We start from the raw sequence: 19,127 nt of genomic DNA on the forward strand, positions 1-19,127 counted from the left end.
TAACTGTTATTCCTTCCAAAGCTCCAGTTATAAATTATGAAGCAGCACCTGAAAACAAAGAGAGTAAATCAGAAGGAGGGAGCTCGGCACAGACTGCTTCTGGAAAACCACCCAGTGACAATGACAGGAAAGATATACAAGACAGAGGAGATGACTTGCTGCCAGAGGTCGCAGGAAGACCTCGGCACATAACATACTGAGCATGAGGTATGAGCGTTTGCTGGCTTAACTTCAGGGCTCCCGGCTGAAATAGCCTACAATGACTTTAAATAGATCAACGATAAAGAAAGAGATAGATAAATACACACAGACACCATCATTCATTAGAAACACTGTCCAAATCTACACTCTGTGTTTAACTGAACAGTGAAAAGACTAACATTTAAACTCTTGAAAACCAAACTTTGTTTTTAAATTACTGATTGGGAGGAAAATCTACAAAATGCTCTTGTTATAGTTAACCCTAGAAGAGGGCATGAAAAATAACAGAAGCAGCGAGTCAACCCTTAAAGCTGAGCTAGGGAGCACCTTTTTATTGTCGCTGGAAAAAAAATTCAATATAACATTTGAGGATGTTGTAATTGAAGTAGAATTAGAGGAACCATAACTTCTTGACCTTCCTTGAGGCTTTAGAAAATCTGGCTCACGTCCACAGATTTGAGTTAACTGCACTTCTTTTCAGTCTGGCATTTAGAGGGTCAAGTGAAGTATAAATGCGGTAATATAAAGACTGAAAATGTAATCATTTGTAGTAATCCCATCAGTTAAGCATAAGACCTTCACTTAGGAGATTGGGGTTCAAATTCAATTTGAAGATGAAACTCAGGCACTGTTGAATAAGACAAATGAACCGTCTCCTGTCAGATTCTGACTCTTTATTTCTACTTACTGCAGCTTTAAAAACAAGTGTGATGGCACTAAACGCAACAGAGTTTTGAATCTGACACGTTCTCCCTCCAACACATAACAAATCACAGTTGAGATACCAAACATGGTCACAGACAAAGCCGCCGGCGCGTGTAACATCAGTGTCAGTCTGTGAGGATGCACTTCTCAGTGTGCTTGAAGAAAATGACAAATATATTGTAAATGAACTGACATATGACTCAGTAATTATTGCAGCATAGAGTGCTTTGAAAGGGGTGCGATAATTCATGAAACGGGAATACTTTTGGTAAATAAATGCACTCATCATTTTTGCATCACAAGCCGCTGGTTGAATATTAGCTTCATATGCATGTGTTAAATATGCAAATTTAAAAATCATAGTGTTGCTTGAAAATGTGTCGAATCAAATTTCTCATTTCAAAATCACAGCCCAAAGGAAGAGACAAAACACTGCCCTGTGCTTATTACAAACCTTTTCATAATGAGATGAAAATCAGTTATAACGCACAGAAAAAACAGCAACATACTATAGATATTAGGGGTCATGTCCACTTCATTTGCATTTAATGTTTAAAAGAGATTGTCATCATGGATTGCTTTCACAAAATGAAGGGCAAGGTATAGCACAGATTTAAGGCGCAAGACTTAATGAGTTAAAAAAAAAAGAAAAAAGATAACTGGTATACAACAAAAAACTCTAAAGCAATGCTTCACAGTGTTAATGGGAGTAAGAGACGTAATGAGCTGTTGTAGAGCAACTTCAGCACGCAGCTACTTAAAAACAGCAAAAAGTTCAGGGGAGCAGTCAGCGGAGAAAGTTTGCAGTAACTCACCGTGTCCTTGCGCATGCAGAGAGAACAGTCCAAGCAATAGTAGAGAACTCCAGCTCCAGAAGCAGAGAGACAAACAGCGCTTCAGCCTTTCTCCCTGCACTGGCATGGTAAGAGTGTGCCGCCGCTCCTCTCTTCTCTGGTCTCCTCTCTTCTCTGGTCTCCTCTCTTCAGCGCTCTCCACACGATGGGATCCGCTCACACGCCGTCGCTCCTTCTCAGTGTGTATGTATGCACCAGAGAGAGAGAGTGGGTAGCAAGAAAGGCGGGGGTAGTATCAGGCATGCGAGCTCCTGAATCTGTGAGTGCGTATGTGTGTGTGTCTGTGTGGGTCCACCGAAACGTGAGAAAGTCCACACCACACAGAACACACCAGCAACAGCAGCAGCAGTTGGAGATGATTGTCCCCCAACCCGGTCTGACAGTAGCAGCCCAGCTGAGAGAAAGAGGGAGAGAGACAGACAAAAAGGGGGAGTTTACTTCACTTGCCTTGTAGGGAGGGCTGGCCCTCTCTCTCTCCACACACACACACACACACACACACACACACACACACACACACGCACACACACACACAGGGAGGGAGGACATGGGTGGAAAGAAAACAGGGGCAGAGAGCAGACAGGAGCAAGATGGGGTTTAGAAAAAAAAAGTAGGAGGAGGGTGAGGAGGACATTGAAAACAAGCAGCACTATCTGTGGGATTCTGCACCTTTAACGGCTTATAGATATCTGTTTACACTTTGTTTTGGAAATAGACTCTGTTAATAGGGTGAGATTGACATAAAGTGTTGACCTAACAATAAAGCAGTACTACAATTGATCAAACAATACATTTCAGATAACTGCAGGAACTAAAAAAAAAAAAAAAATCATATAACATCCACATGTACTTCCTTTCATGTGATTGCAGCGAATCCTAATTGTTGTGCGTTTGCATGGCCTAAATGGGAAAACTGGACCATTGTATGTTCAGTAAATATATCAGAATAGCTGAATATCAGAGTAACTGCCAACAGTGGAGGTACTGGATAAATCTGTGTAGTACTTCAAGCATAATTAAGGGAAAAAAATAGACTGTATATGGAAGAGGCCCTACTTTAGGTGTGGTTTAATAGAGTGGATTTGAATTGTTCATGTTAACACATAGGCAGGCTAACCTGTAGTGTACTTAGACACCCTTTATGTCTAAGTTTTGAGCCCAAGGCATTGACCTTTAGCTTTGGTCTTCAGCAGGCTGGAACGAACATATGCAAAACAACATTTGAATAAAACTGCACTCAGGTTTGTGTCACCGACGACTCCACAGTCTGCACGGCTGGAGTCGGGTTTATCATTCCGAAGAATTCTGCTTTAGAATCCCAGATTCAAGAAAAGCTACTCAAAACACCTCTTCACACAGTGGCGTGCTATTCAAGTAGCTGGCCTAGACACTTTGAAGGAGCTGTTAGAGATTACATCACCCAAGCCTGGAGCTTTTATACTAATAAATAAATGGGTTGAGACACTCTAATAGACCATTTCCTTTCCAGAGCTATCCTCTTGCCTGTAAGGCATGCTTTCGACAAAACCGTGTGTGTGTGTGTTTTTGTGAAAGCGCACGTGCGTGTGTGCTGGTAACACTTTGCTTTTAGCTGAAAATATGACAGACCTGAAACAGCACAAAATGGGCAGCGTTTTTTTTTTTTTACTCCTCCTCAAACACAAAATGCTGAACATTGAAGTTTCGAGGTTAAATAGACGGGGCAAATGGTTTTTGTTTTCATGTTAATCTGCCTCTTTGTTGCTGCCGCTGTTCTTTGCACTTCTTTTCTTTCTCACACTTGTTCATGTTGGTCATTAAAGGCAAACAATAGGCTGCCTGGCTCCCTTGCTCTTCGATGAGAGCAAAATATCACTTCACAAATAAACAGTCCTGCCCTGCTGCTGCCCTATCTTCTTTCTGTCTGCCCTCATCATTGCCCCTCTCAAGCCCTGTTCCCATACAAACAGTAATAAACGTTCTTGTCAATTTTCCTCTCCTGTGAAAGAGAAGATCCAGTCTCAGTTTTTGAAGCAGGATGTCCGAGCCGGGGATGTTTAGCAAATAAGAAGCAGCCACTTGTGTAACTTGATATTTCAATTAGTATTTTGACAATTAATTAACCAAACACATCTAGTTGGTGTCTTTCTTGCTACAAGATTACAGTGATCTGATTTTTGAATAAAATCCATACATTTCTTTTGCCCTTTCTGAACTTCTGAAGTCCTGGATTCGGTTGTAAAGTCAAAATTTTGAAGTGACCATTCCAGATATGAACGTTTTCCGTTTTGAAAAGCCACAGCAAAGTTTCTCCCGTTTCACGCCTTCCTAAATGACACACAGCTTTCTTTATTACCATTTCTACTCTTTCCAAGGTTTTTTTTTTTAACTAACAAACTTAGCTGCCCTCCCCCTCCACTTCTGTGTTTCTCTTCTCCACTCCTTTTCCCACTCCCCTCCTCCAGTGAACCAGAATGTCATTTCAAGCATGTCTAACCACGGGAAGCCTTTTAAAAAACTGTGACAGCATTTGCCCCCAATCCCCAATAGCTGTGAAGCCCTGTGTGTGTTAGCAAGTAATGAATGTCTGTGGTGATTTGCTTGAGAACAGAATATCATATGCAGATTGAGGTATGATCCCTTTAAAAGCTGTTACTTTAAAGGTACTGTAGACCAGTGCTCCATGACACACACACACACACACACACACACACACACACACACACACACACACACACACACACACACAGAGGCTATTCTTCACTGGTGTCACCCTCATGCTGGGTCTATGATGAATGGCTGAGACTGTCATGAGCGAAGGATGAGCAGTAAGAAAAAAGGGAGAGAAAAAAAGCACAGAAAGGCCTCTGACAAGAAAAACAAAGGGGAGAAGAGAGAAGAATAATAGATGTCTGAAGCCTTTTAGAGGAAAGCTTTTTTGAAGAATTTAGATAACAGAAGGAGGAAGTTGACCTTTAAGGGATATTTAGAGGAATTCAAATTTAAGAGCAAAAAAAGGCTTATACTGATAACAGGAGGTCAAAGACATAAAAATGCAAGCAACACTTCTACTTTACGTCACAAATGAGTTGCTCAGATGTCTTTAAATCACTGTTTATTCTGACTGCTTGTATGCTAATAGTGTCCAGGCCCCTTTACACATTCAGATTATTTGAAAGTCTCAGCAAGTGCTTGGGGTCAGTAGTTTATTCAGCATCCACTCTTTCATCATTTTTGACAAGCTGTCATAACACAACAACTTCACTTGTCAGTAGCTCTCAGTGTCAACACTTCAAAGGAGGTGGACTGAAAGTTGCCAGTAAACACATTTCTGATCTTGGAAATTAGAAACAAATAATACATCTAATGAGTTGTTAGGTACAATTCAGAAGTTTCCTCCTCGCCAAGTGGACTCTATATATCGCACTGCACAATCTTAATTAGCAATCCTGAACTATCGCCTCTCCAGAACTGCAAACTATTAACTGCCGTGTCACCCGTGGTTTTATAACACCTTGGAGATAAATGAGAAAGGGTTCTTTCTATTAAGATCAATGACAGTGAATGGGAATATAAAGATATGCTAAAATCACTTTCAGTTTGTAATCATGCCAAAGCAATACAGTTCAAGATTTAACACAGAATGCATATATCTCCCAATCTTAAAACAATTTCAACCCAGCAATGTGCTAGATAGAAATTGGTACCCTAACTCATTGCCGCTGCTAATGTCATAAGCTGCAAAGATACCGATATTATTATGGAGATGGACCCAAAGTTTCTTATTTGAGGTCTCTCTGATAGACCTATTCCAATAAGAAATTGAAGAATGTACTCTATTACTTACTTGCACTGCAGTGAAGAACATCTTACTAAAGTGGATTAATGTAAAAGAAACAAGTGTTAAAGGCTAGTGTAGAGTGCTGTTTTATTTGGTACTGTTGTTTTACATTTTTTGTCTTTCTGTTTGTTTGTCTAAAAGTGTGTGCTTAAAGATTTCAGAATGGATCCATCCTTTGCTTGTGAAACTGGAGAACAATAAATATATTTGGAAGGGAAAAAAAACAGCCATGTGGACTGATGTGGATTAAGGATGAAAATAAAAATCTGGTATTACTTATATTGCTAAGGTACAATTATATTAACTAGGAGAGCTGCAGAAGCTCTCATTATATGTAGACAACAGCTTTATAATTTGAGTGAAGTTAACTAGATCTCTGTAGCGTGTTGCTAATCTTATAGAAGGTCTATAGCACTGAGACTCTTCTCACTCCTTGCCTTTCTGTCATCAGATCAAGAGTACCCCCATCATCTATAACTAGGGATCTACAAATATTGTGGTACCATGGAATTGCGTGCCATTGACCTTGACTATCATTGGCCTTTTGGCAAATACTATGACAAAATGACTGCTGAGGGTGATAAAGATGGCATATGACATCCTCTGCCTCTCTGATTGCCATCCTGTGAGATGGACCTCATTGTCGTTGTTCAGAAAGTATCAGCTTTGTATGTAGCTTTGTTGCCTCACAGCAAGAAGGTTGTGAGTTTGAATCCACCATCAGGCCGAGGCCTTTTTGTGTGGAGTTTGCATGTTCTCCGTGTGGGTTCTCTCTGGGTACTCTGGCTTCCTCCCACAGTCCGAAGACATACATTTAGTAGCATTAGGTTAATTGGTGATTCTAAATTGCCCAGAAGTGATGTGAGTGTGAATGGGTGTGTATGTCTGTGTTAGCCCTGCGACAGAGCGGCGACCTGTTCGGGGTGTACCCTGCCTCTCACCGTTTGTTAGCTGGGATAGGCTCAAGGCCCCACACAACCCTGAGCTGGATAAGAGGAAGAGAGCGGATGATAAATAGACAGAGCATCCAGGAACTACTTCTGATAAAGTGCAGTCCTAACATGCGAAAAAAAAACAAACCCTATCCATAGCTATTTTGAATAGAGGGTAAAGTAGATACGCAATTTTAACTAGGCAAAGGAATAAAAATGACACATTATTTATACAGTGTTGTCATTCTATGTTTTTTAAAAACAGCTGAATGTGTAGCAGTGCAGCAGTGTTAGGAGAGTTGAGTCAATTTCTGATTACCAGAGTACTTTTTTTTTTTTTTAAGTTGGTGTTAAGACTTGAAGGTTTTCACAGGACACTTACTGTAGGAATTTCTCTGCTGTCTGCGCTCAAATTCCAAATATATAAATGGACTTGGCATACTTGCGACTCTGCATATACCTATTCAAACACATTGTCTCCGCATTCGGATTTAAAAACCACCTTACCTTTTCCTGGCTCACTTTTAGAAGCATTTATCCCTTTATTTGATGTGTGAACTGACTAAAAGACAGGGGATTAAATCCATTTTAGTGAAACACCTCCGTGGCACAGCAGCACATCTGCTAATCCCCACCCATTCACTTCAGCATGTCTTTAAACTAACAAGAGGTTTAACATAATCTGCTTTAAGTCTGTCCATTCACTCCTATTCACTGGTGCATTTACATAGCAATCCTTTGTAGATGTGGGAGAGCTGTGTGTGAGAGTTGCAGTAGTACTTCCTCTTCCTTCAGTCCATTTGTACCCTCAGCTCCTTCGCCTGAGGGAAACCTAAGTGGTGGTTTAGTTGAGTTCATTTGTTGTTTTAAATGTTCAAACAAAGCACTGCAGTTAGCAGCAATTTAGATCAAGACAAGTAGGGAAGACATGATTGAAATGGTCTGCAAGGAATATATGAAGTGCTGTGTGCAAAATGGGATAGGAAGGTGATGATTAAGGATGGAGCAACAGGGCTGCAAATTACAGGTGATGCTAAGCCTTTTCACCCCGACTTAAACGACACAAACTCACCAGTGAAATATGATTTCCTGCTCCTGTCGCAAACACAGCCAACAAAAGTCATCCTAGGGCCAAGGAATTGGTGAGAGGAATAAGGACACGAGGAGTAACACAGAGTTCAGGGAGATGTTGATGAAGCAGTGAAAGAAACTAAAGCCTGTCAGGTCCTCCTCTGTCCTCAACACTAATTTGTTCTTGTTTGACCTTTCACCTTTATGAGAAAATACCTCTGCGGCACTGAAGAACCCCTTTTTTCCTCACAAATATAGAAAGAAAATAAATAATATATTATTTTATATTATTTAGTAAGCAGTTACAGAGTGATGTTTAGATCACTTCAGAGAATGTTAAATTAACTCAATGTATTACCACTTGATCAAATCAGAACTATAACCAGTATTTGTCCAACCATAAATAAGATATTTATTCCCTCCCTGAACTGCATGTCGGATGCTAGTAGGAAATTTTTCCATTTAGTGAGATCCTGCCAGACAGGATTTTTTTTTTTTTATAAAGATTTATTTTCCTTTACACTCACTGGCCAATTTTTTAGATATGCTGGGTCGGACCCAGGCAACATTTATCCAACCTTCTGTAGCCTAAATTCCCCGATCTTAGCCGAAGGGAGTGGCACCCAATGTGGTCTTCTGCTGTTGTAGCCCATCTGCTTCAAGGTTCACAATGTTGTGTATTCAGAGATGCTCATCTGCACACCTTGGTAGTAACAAGTAGTTATTTGAGTTGCTGTTGCCATCAGTTCACAGCAGTCTGGTCATTCGTCTCTGACCTTTGACATCAACAAGACCTTTTCACCCAGAGAACAGCTCACTGGGTTTTTGTCCATTTTTCAGACACTGTAAACCCCGGTTGTGTGGTAAAATCTCAGTAGATAAAGCTGTCTGGCACCAACAACCAAGTCATATTCAAAGTCACTGAAAACACCTTTCATGCCCATTCAGTTTAAACTTTAGGAGGTCGTTTTGACAATGTCTGCATGCTCGAATGTGCAAATGAATTGCTACCGTTTGATTGGCTGATTAGATATATGCATTATCAAGCACTTAAACAGGTCTAACTAATAATATGGCGAGGAAGTGTATATTATTTTCCATTTCCTGTCTAGCACGGTTAGGTTTAGTGAACTAAACTAATTGGGTAACTTTAGAAAAAAATTCCTCTTAAAATACACCATTTCAAGATTGTCATCTGTGTCTCAGACATGTTTTCTGCCAGAAATCTGGTCATGTGGATTTTGGATGGTCAGCAAGGTGTCTGCGCCAAACTATGCTTAACCTAAACCTTATTATGAGCCTTTGCTTTTTTTTTCTCCAAAAGGAAGTCAAGTCCCGTAAGGTGACTGCGTAAACAAGTTTATACCCTCACAGCACAAGTAACACAAAGCACACACTCACACATCACAGAGAGGTAGGTGTTGGGCTACTTAAACTTAATGAAAGCCTAATGATAGACTGGGAATTGGGTTTTACAGCATGTTATTGTCATTGTGAAACCACTCACTGTATCACTTTACAACCGCCATAAAATCACTGAAAGGGATATGTGATTAGGGCGAGGTAGAAGAAAACTGAGACTGAGTATTAGGTATCCACAACTGTAATCATGATATCATAAATATTTCAATTATTTTCTTAATTTCTTTTGCATATATCCATGATGAATGCCCAAGTGTACCAACAAGCTATGTAGCAAACACAATGTTTTTCTAGATCATTTCAGAAAGATTAATGTCCTGTTATTTTGCACTTAGGCACACAGCAGGCAAAGAGAGAATGAAAGCCTCGAATATTACTTTGATGTTAAATGTTAGTGAAGACACTTTTGATTAATAGGAAACAGCTAAATAAGCAAAATAGGAATCACAGGATGTCGTTTTTAAGAGAAGGTGAAACATGCACACGCACAAACACACAAACTGTGAGTCTAGAATAAGCAATCCCCCACCTTCCACCTCCCTCGCACACATACCATCACCCCCCAGACCCCCACAATCCCTTGAGGAATAGGGAAGGGTGCTGGGAGGAGGAACTAACTGGCCAAAAGGGTGGAATGTTAAATTTGTCTTGCTAAGGTAGACATGCACACAGAAAACAGAAGACCTACTTCCTGAGTGGGAGCAAAAAGGAGAGTTGAGATTTCCCACCTGCTTCGTGGGATCGTTTTTGCTGCCTACTTTTTCTGATTCATAAATGAGACAGCTTGCTAAATACTGCAAAACACAATCTGCAGCCACCCACCAACACTTTTTTTTGTTCCCCACAATGACTGGCCTCTGCTTGTTTATCCATCTGTCACATAAAATATCTGATACAGCTCTAGCTGGAAATGCGATCAGACTTTGAAGAATTTTCTTCATCTGGTTGGCACTGCTAACTTGGATTGTTAACATTAATTATGCAACGAGTGCATCTCAGCTCTCAGTGCAACACCGCAGAAAGTCAAACTCTGATGACTACTACCTTACAGCAGGGAAAGCCTCTGTGATTCTGTTTAGCTGCAGTCAAGCACCTGCTTCCTCTGGTTACACTTGAGTTGAGGCATTTGTTTTGAAAGTGCTGTTTTCTCTTTATCCTCAGCTTAGCTTCTGTTTGCATCTCTTTGGTTTTTGGCTTAAAAGTGCAAATGTCTCCGAGTTACTGTGTGTCACGCTCAGTGTTGGTTAAGTTACTTGAAAAAAGTAATCAGTTACTAATTACTGATTACTTCCCCCAAAAAGTAATCCCGTTACTTTACTGATTACTTATTTTCAAAAGTAATTAATTACTTAGTTACTTAGTTACTTAGTTACTTTTTAAAAACACAATTTACAACCTGAATAGGTGATAAAGCGATAGATCTTTCAGCCCAATTCTACTTTTTCTGCATAATCCATCATACAAAATGTAATCAAATGGAAAAGTCTCTTTTTAAAACTTTAAATCTTTTAAACTTTAAGCATCAAGCAAAAACTTAATTATATGCAACATTCTCTGACTGGAAGAAATTTGTTTAACATTTAAACCTATTTTCTGCACATTCCAGCATATAAAATAAAATATTTTTTTGTATTTACACTCACTCTTTCAAATAATCTTTCAAATCGCACTCGCTTACGTCACTGTCATGAGACATTCTCGCAAAAAATCACGGTTTTAGTAACGCAGTAACGCAGCGTTCCTACGTGAAAGTAACGGTAATCTAATTACCGTTTTTGCAATAGTAATCCCTTACATTACTCGTTACTTGAAAAAAGTAATCAGATTACAGTAACGCATTACAAGTTACAAGTAACACGTTACTGCCCATCTCTGGTCACGCTAGAGCATTTCATCCAAAACAACAAGCATGCCGGCAACAACTCCACACCCTCCTCACATTTTAGTTACAGCTTAATTGTTGTAGTGAAACAGCAATCCTTGTCAGCAGTACAAACATGTTAACCTATTTTATATAAAGCACTGTGCACGTGTCTTGTGCCATTTTTCTTTTTCTTTCTCTTTATATACTGTCAAGGAGGCAGATTTCCCAATTGGTCTTCAGCGGTACGTCTCCTAGCTGAAGGTCTTTCACAGTTTTCTTTTGGACATTGACTGCTTTTTCACTTATTTTCAGTGTATGTCTAAAGTGGCCCGAACCCTAGGGATAAATCAGTATTGTGCCTAATAGCCAAAGTTGTTGTTAACTTGTAAATGTTTAGCTTCTTTGTTATTAGGAATATGTTACTAGGAATCTTTAAAAAAAATGCCAAAGAATACTGTTTGGCAGGCATAAAAGATGAATTTTGTGCCAACAAGATACTTTCCAAAGTACTATTAGCTGAGAACTAGGCATATCTAGGCATACCACAGTGTGCACTGTGTCTTTAAAAAATTTGGAGGAAAAAAAAATTGGAGGACAAAAGAAGCCATATGTAAAAAATGGTGGAGGCTCCATCATGGTTTGGAGCCGATTTTAAAATCTTGTCAAATTCAATTATAAATGCAGGAAAGTACCATCAGATTTTTGATCTGGAAAGCATCTTTTTGGCAATGGCTTTATTTTTCAGCATAACAATGATCGCAAACACACTGCCAATGCAGAAAAAAGGCAAAATGGCTTCCCCAGACCCTGGACCTCAACATCACTGAAGCGCTGTGGGATCATTTTGACAAAACACGTAACAAAAGGCATCAAAAATCCAAAGAAAAGACTGGGAAGACTTGGTGCTGCTGCCTCATATATTGTATTTTCATGTGTGTTTGCACATGGTTCAATAAATCACTGCACCTGTTTCCAGTTTTCCAAATAAACTAAAACAAATAATGCTATTCCAAGACTTTTGAACAGTACACTAAATTCAAAAGCCTTTATGAGAGAGAGACATAGCATGGAAACTTTGAACAGCAGTTCAATCAGCTATAGAGAACACATATGCCTGTTGCTATTGCAATGTAGCTGCAATAGCTATCAAACAAGGGAAGATAGCGTCTTCGGGTATGTATGAAATAATCTAAATTCTTTAAGTTTCTTAGTTTTATTTCCCTCTGTCATAAATATAGTAATACTTTCCATGATTCCATAAACACTAATTTAAAAACACAGGGATCTAGTGTTTCCAATTACCCTGTAGAACTAACCTGGTTTTGCCCAGATTATGTAGGAGTTTAGGCTAATAAAAGAGCTACACGTGGTTCTTTGGCTAATGACAACTGTTTTCTCCAGCCAAGAATAGCATAGCCCAATAAAACCTTTCAGCCTCTGTGGCTGGTCCTATTCACCGTTGTTTTCTCCTACTCCCCCTCTCTTCCAGCCTTGCATATACTTATACCTACCAAACAAGAAGAGAAGAGAAGAGAAGAGAAGAGAAGAGAAGAGAAGAGAAGAGAAGAGAAGAGAAGAGAAGAGTCCTGTATTAGTGGTTGTTTAGGGCCAAACAGAGCATAGTGACACCAGGGGCAGGGGGCTAACCTACAAACTGCCTGTGACCCCGACACCTGCACGAACACAGGGACACATACTGATACAAAAGCACGTACACCGGTCCAGACATAGAAATATGAACACACACACAAACGCACTTATTCACAGATCACTGCTTATGACACCCGCTTCTCTAGACCTGCCAAAAGGCCACCATTTGACCACCTGATAATACCGTCTGCTAGGCAAAGCACTAATGCTGTGTAATCACTCTTCCTCACAGACTTTACCAAACAATTAGATACATGCTGCCAGCGATTCAAAATAGTTTTTTTTTACTGAAGACTTCAAAGGAGAGCAATGAGAGCAAGTTCAGAGGTCAGGGCTAGAATGAAGGGAGAAAAGACTTATGTGATTTGATTAAAAGAGGCACTGAATAGAGAAAGCAGGATAAAAGAAGAAAGATAAAGAAAAAGAACATGGAAGCAGCTAATGATGTTACGAATGAATGGGAATTTATTGCCAAACCATTCAGTGGCAAAGCTTGAATATCAAACCAGCTTTAAACTTTTGTGATTTTCTCTTATCTGTTAAGTGTGATTAACCGACCAGATTATGATTGAATTTAGCGATCTAAATTGAGCATGACCAGTTCATTTGAATCTAGTAAAAATCTAATAGAAACAATGCTGGCAGTGACTTGGGCAACTAGCAACACTTTTGTTTTTAAGGGATTTTAAACTAAGTATTCTGGAGTTATTTTGGTTAGAGATTATTGTTATTTTATACCAGCACTTGGAGCTCATTCATAGCATTGGTATTGATATATCAATACCAATGCTGTGAATGTCAGCTTACTACCAATTCTATAGAATTGGTAGTAAGCTGACAAATTGGTTTGGCAAATGTACTTTAAATGTAGGATGGCCCTTTTTCAAATGCTATATGCTGCGTATACGCAGTGGCTTTGCTGATATTGTGAACAGGTAGGTGCACATACTGGTGTCCTATGAGCTCAGTGAACAAATTGCTTGAAGATCAATAATTCCCTGCAAAGGTTGCAGGGCTACCCATCTTATATTCTGTTTCTAAATACCAAAAGGTATAAAAATTAGATGCCGACTTCTTTGACAGAGCTGGTCTGAGCAACTGAAGTAAACTCAACAGATTTTGATTTACAGTTTACAAGAAAAAGGTGCCAGGCAGTATTTTTCTGTGAATCTTGGCTTATCTCTCGCAGAACGTATGGCTTATGATTTGAATGCTAACGAAGTTAGACAGGAAGCAAGGACAACGGGACACAGTGTTGGGCAGGGGTTGAGTCAGATGACGGAGGTGGTGGGAGCAAAGCTGGTGTCGGAAGGGTGGTGGTGGGGCATGAGGGTCTGCTTGGGGTGAGTGGCGCAGTGGGATAAGAGCGTGGGGAGTTCATGCCCCTGAAAGGCCCTTTTCGCACTGCATAAACAAAGAGATTACAGTGAGAAGGGGCTCAGTGCCGCTAACAAGCAGTGCTACCACACACACTCGTTTAAACTCGTGCACACACAGTCACATCCTCATAGGAATCATACACGCATGCACGCACACACACACACACACACACACACACACACACACACACACACACACACACAAGACTATAAACACACAAACAAGGACAAGCTCATGCAAACTAATGTGCACTCACAAACACAGCATCAACTCAATAAACCTACGCACACAAATAACAAGAAGCATCACAACATAGTGGCGCCACCTGTCTCCTCTTCACCAATTAATGAGCTCCCGGCTCCCGGGATGCTACAACGGGGTGGCAATTAGCAGCAAAAAAAAAAAAAAAAGAAGAAGAAGGGGGGAGTCATGAAATGAGGGAGACAAACAGACGATGGGGAAAGGGGTTGAGAGAGTAAGGGTGGAAGGGGCTGAATCAGCTAGAATCAGTCAAAGTAAAGAAAAGGGACAGAATGAGAAACACAGAAGAAAGGCAATGTGTCCATATAACTACTTGCATTCCTGATAGTTCAGTTTAAAACCCCACATTTTTAAACTGTCTGTTTTTTTCAGTCTTAGGTGACAAGGCAGGATTAACATGTTGAACTCATGGTTGTCCATTCTATATTGCTGTCTCTTATTTCAGATATTTGTCTGATTTATGCTATGCACTGTCAATATAGTATACTTCAAATAATGTAGAAAAACTGCATTTAACTTGACAACATCCAGGGAACTGAAAAAGATGGAAACATTTGGAAAAACTCAGCTCATTGATGCTGCATGTTTCCATCTCTTACTTGTGTGTTTCCTTTTTTGCCTCATTCCTTCTGTCATTTAGTCACGCTTTGTTTCCCGTTTCTCTCTCTTAAATGCATGCACACATACACATTCTTTGTTCGCCACCTGATAACAGGCAGTCATTCATACCAACTCATGACCTCTGACCCTTGAACCTTTAGGTCTAAATACAGAACTGAGGGACCGGTCACACATTTGCTGACGGTGACGGCTGATACAGAAATGCACACACACACAAATCAACAAAAGTTACGCTAAAAACTGTAAAAATGTACAAATTTAAAATTCCATTGGAACAGTCTTACATGCAGCATCAATAATTAAATGAACTAGTGAATGATTAAATCATTAGATCATATGTAGATACAGAAATGACTTTAATGCTATAGGGCTAATTGGATATCCTGCATTATACTGTGTGACTACGCATTCAATTTATCAAATTTGCAAGTTAAAATAATCAAATGAATAAATGTCAGCATGCAGACACATTTTTATCCAGTTTTTAGATACAGATGGCTAAAACTCTATATGTAAAATATCAAATTATATCAGTATTAAAAACTTACACTTCCCCTGCTAATACTACTACTATCCCTACTACTATAGCTACAATCAACAATAACAGCAACAGCTACTTTTACTTTCTTTAAAAAATGTTTGCCTTTGATATTTCAGTGTGTGAAGAAGTGTGGGTTATTAAAATGGTGACTTTACCATATGTTGAGAAACTTTGTAAATTAAAGAATCCAAATCTAGTGGCCAATTTCACAGTAAACTAATACGCCCTGACAGCTGCCAAAGCATTGATCATTTACACGTTTGTCTTTGAAACACACATACGTCAATGATCTACAACATAAGCGTGACAAGCAACTATTTACTTCCATACAAAACTTAAAATTTACTGAGTTTATTTTTATTTGTGAAACATTTTGCATCCGAATGTTATTTACATTCAAAATCCATTATGCGATACACAAAAGGGAAGCAGACACACAAAGCACAGAGATAAACATTCATTTGCATCTCCCCCTTCTCTATCCATCTCCAGCCATGTTCACTGACACACATATTAGGCAGGTGTGGGGTCAGTGTTAGGGTCAGAAGCCTCGGTCCAGCTCCCAAATATAGTGCTTCCACTATTCAAGGATCCGTAAGTTCAGCGCAGCTTCTCGTATGACCACCATGGGCCCTTTATGTATGGGGAAAAAGCAAAAATACCTAACACACAAAACAAGCATTCATCAATTCATTCACAGAGTTCCAGCACAAGTATTTACACTCATGGACTACATTTATACATGTAGGTCAATCAGTGGCCGTGGACAAAGTACAAAGAACATTGTGACAACAGTGTGTGTTACACAGTCTGCCCCATCTACCTGCCAGCTATCAGAAAACATGAATGCTAATGTCTGCTAGCCTCTGTTCCCCAAACCTTGACCCACACCTACTTTTCTTCATGTTTCTGTTCTTCTTTCTCCCTCGCCTTTGCTGACCTCTACCCCATAGTTTGTAAAAGAGGACCTACTCTGTGAATGAAACACAACACTGCCACTCTGACCTCCAAGAATGGCCTTTGCACTCCAAACTAGTGACTTTAACACATAGAAACATGCTCATCACGAGTGGGGTCTATTTGTTGCACACGGAGCCTGTAAAATATTTGTTTTTGCCTTTGGTGGCTGTGCAGTGACAGTATGCATTTCCACATATGTCACGCATACTAGAGAGAGAATTCACCACTTTGATACAATGAAAAACACTTAGCTTGATTTGTTGCCATAGTGAAGTGAATAGCTTTTGACTACGGGTGATCTAATGTTATTAGTATTACTATTTGTTTGCTTAAATCAGTTTTGTAACTGATTGACAGTGCTGCATGGGTGAAAGACAATGGACATTAAAAGGGAGCACAAAATCCTAAATATTACTGCAGAAAAGAATCTGATCTGAAGATCAATCACACATCTGTTCAGCAAATGGCAGAGACAGCTTCTCTTGTTATGTGCTTATAAATAACAGAGCTTTTCAGCTACAGATAAGTAAAGCATGCGTTTAAAGAGGGTACAGCTGGAGAGCCCTTTTAGAAACCTAGACTTGAGTTTAGTCTGAAGTCAGACTAAAGTGTATTTAGTTCCACACCAGTATATGTTATTAGAAAATCTACAATCCCATATCCAAACAAGTTGGGACAATGTGTAAAATGTACATAAAAGAAGAGTGCAATGAATTTCAGATCTCACAAACATTTCATTTTAATAACCCCAAAATATATCAAATGTTTAAATTGAGAAATTCTACTATTTTATGAAAAATATTTTATTATTTTAATTTGATGGCAGTAACGCCTCTCACAACAACATGGCTTTGCAGTAAAAGCATCGATGTGTTGAACTGGTCTGCCTGCACTTCAGGCCTTTCACCAACTGAAAACCTTTGGTGCATCATGAAACATGAATATAACCATGACCAAAGAGAAATGTTGCGTAGCTCGAATCCTATATCAGTCAGGAATGGGACAGGCTACACAGTGGTAAGCATGGCCCGGCCCCAAATTTTTTAGGATGTGTTGTTGCATCAAATTCAAAATCAGGCCATGTTATTAAAATGGTTCATTTTCTCAGTTTAAATATTTGATATGTTTTCTGTGATGATCATTCCGCCAGCGCCTCCACGCCTGGCACACAATGCAGCCAACCCCTACAGCACCTCCTGCAGGTGGTGGGCCTGCAGGAAGATGGGCCCATTTCCCTTTTTCAGGCCGTGCCCGGCTGGGCACCATGGACTAAGGCATCCCCAGGCTTGGTTCCTGGGTGGGGCCCTGGGAACCATATTCTGGGCAGGGTGAACTGTACCCTTGATTTTCTACTCATACGGGTCTTCTGAATCGCTCTTTGTCTGGTCCCTCACCCAAGACCAATTTGACATGAGAGACCCTACCAGGGGGCAAATGCCCGTGGACAACATAGCCCCTGGGGTGCCTGGAACACACAGACCCCTCCACCATGATAAAATAGCGATTCGCAGAGGCGTTTCTGTATTCTATTGGGAATAAAATATGGATTTCATCACCTTTGCAAATTATTTAATAGTGTTTTTTACCATTTTGCAAATGCCATTATATAATATTGTATAACTTAAAGGTCGGAACCCTGTCTGCAGAAGTGGATACATGAGTTCAATAACAGAATCACTACTGTATAGTATTATATAGCTTATAGTATTGATGACTGTGGAGGCCATCTGAGTCAAGTGAAATCACCATCATGAGTCAAGAAACTAGTCTGATATGATGCTCTGTTTGAACTTCAGCAGGTTATCGTCACCATGTCTACAGGTCCAATTGCATTAAGTGGTTGTCATGGAACCGGCTGACTAGATGTTTGCATTAACAAGCAGTTGAACAGGTGTGCCTAACAAAGTTTGTAGTGAGTGTAAGTTGTACCATGCTCTGGCATGTGCGTGCATATAACAACATATGGGTGAATGTGTTGTCTGCATGTTACACTAAATCAGGTGTAGAGCACAATCAGTTCACAAACCTAATCACTTTGTGTTTACGTCATGACAATGAGGTGTCAAGCGTTCAGCCAACTCAGATCAAATTCCTCACTAGAATCTACTTAAACTGGTTTAGAGTCACCACCTCTTACGCCATTACATTGTTTTAGTTCTTGCTGCTGTGGTCTGTCTTAATCATTTTCCCTTGTACGTTAAAAAATATATCTATGTGTAGTGTGTGTGTGTGTGTGTGTGTGTGTGTGTGTGTGAGTAGGTCAGCTGTTGCAACATTATTGGTTATTCTAGAAGATCGGCCTGTGACATTTAATAACAAGCTGCTGTCTTTTCATCTAAAATACCAAGTGATCCAGCTCAGTATCAGGTGCGGAGAATAGATGAAGCCCTGAACTAGTAAAGCCCGACTTCACATACACAACCACACATGCACATAATGGCTCTACTTTGGTCTTCAACAATGCCACATTTGTCTAACAGCTGATCTCCACATGATAAGACAATATATTAGGCAGAACACCCACACACACACACACACACACACACACACACACACACACACACACACACACACACACACACACACAATCAAGTCTACAGATGGCTATCATATTTACATAATCATTAGTTGTGGGTGAGACTGTCACGATCTGTGTGGTGTTCCCAGTGGTATTTGAAGCAATTATTCTTTGATGGGCCTGTGTACACAAACACACAAACACAGTGTATATAAATACACTAAAAGGCAGTTAAGAAAATGGGGTGGAAAAAGTACAAACACAAACTGAAATCACCTCTCACAGACTGATCCCCCGGTGACAAAGGCAGTCACACGCACACACGTA

The 19,127-nt window shown here is 39.9% G+C and overlaps 1 protein-coding gene across 2 annotated transcripts in view; it reads right to left on the bottom strand.

The window, feature by feature from the left end:
• Positions 1-19,127, bottom strand: part of bmpr1ba (bone morphogenetic protein receptor, type IBa) — a 51,438-nt gene that overhangs the window by 19,554 nt on the left and 12,757 nt on the right. Inside the window, exon 2 of one of the 2 annotated variants that reach the window (XM_063489745.1) lies at positions 1,722-2,154. In XM_063489745.1, coding sequence (XP_063345815.1) covers positions 1,722-1,827 — 106 coding nt within the window. In that variant the 5' untranslated portion in view covers positions 1,828-2,154. Of the gene's footprint in view, positions 1-1,721; positions 2,156-19,127 lie in introns of those variants that run through there. The other variant, XM_063489746.1, reaches the window with a different exon arrangement.

The sequence above is a fragment of the Pelmatolapia mariae genome, linkage group LG12 (assembly GCF_036321145.2).
Source record: "Pelmatolapia mariae isolate MD_Pm_ZW linkage group LG12, Pm_UMD_F_2, whole genome shotgun sequence".
Lineage (NCBI taxonomy): Eukaryota > Metazoa > Chordata > Actinopteri > Cichliformes > Cichlidae > Pelmatolapia > Pelmatolapia mariae.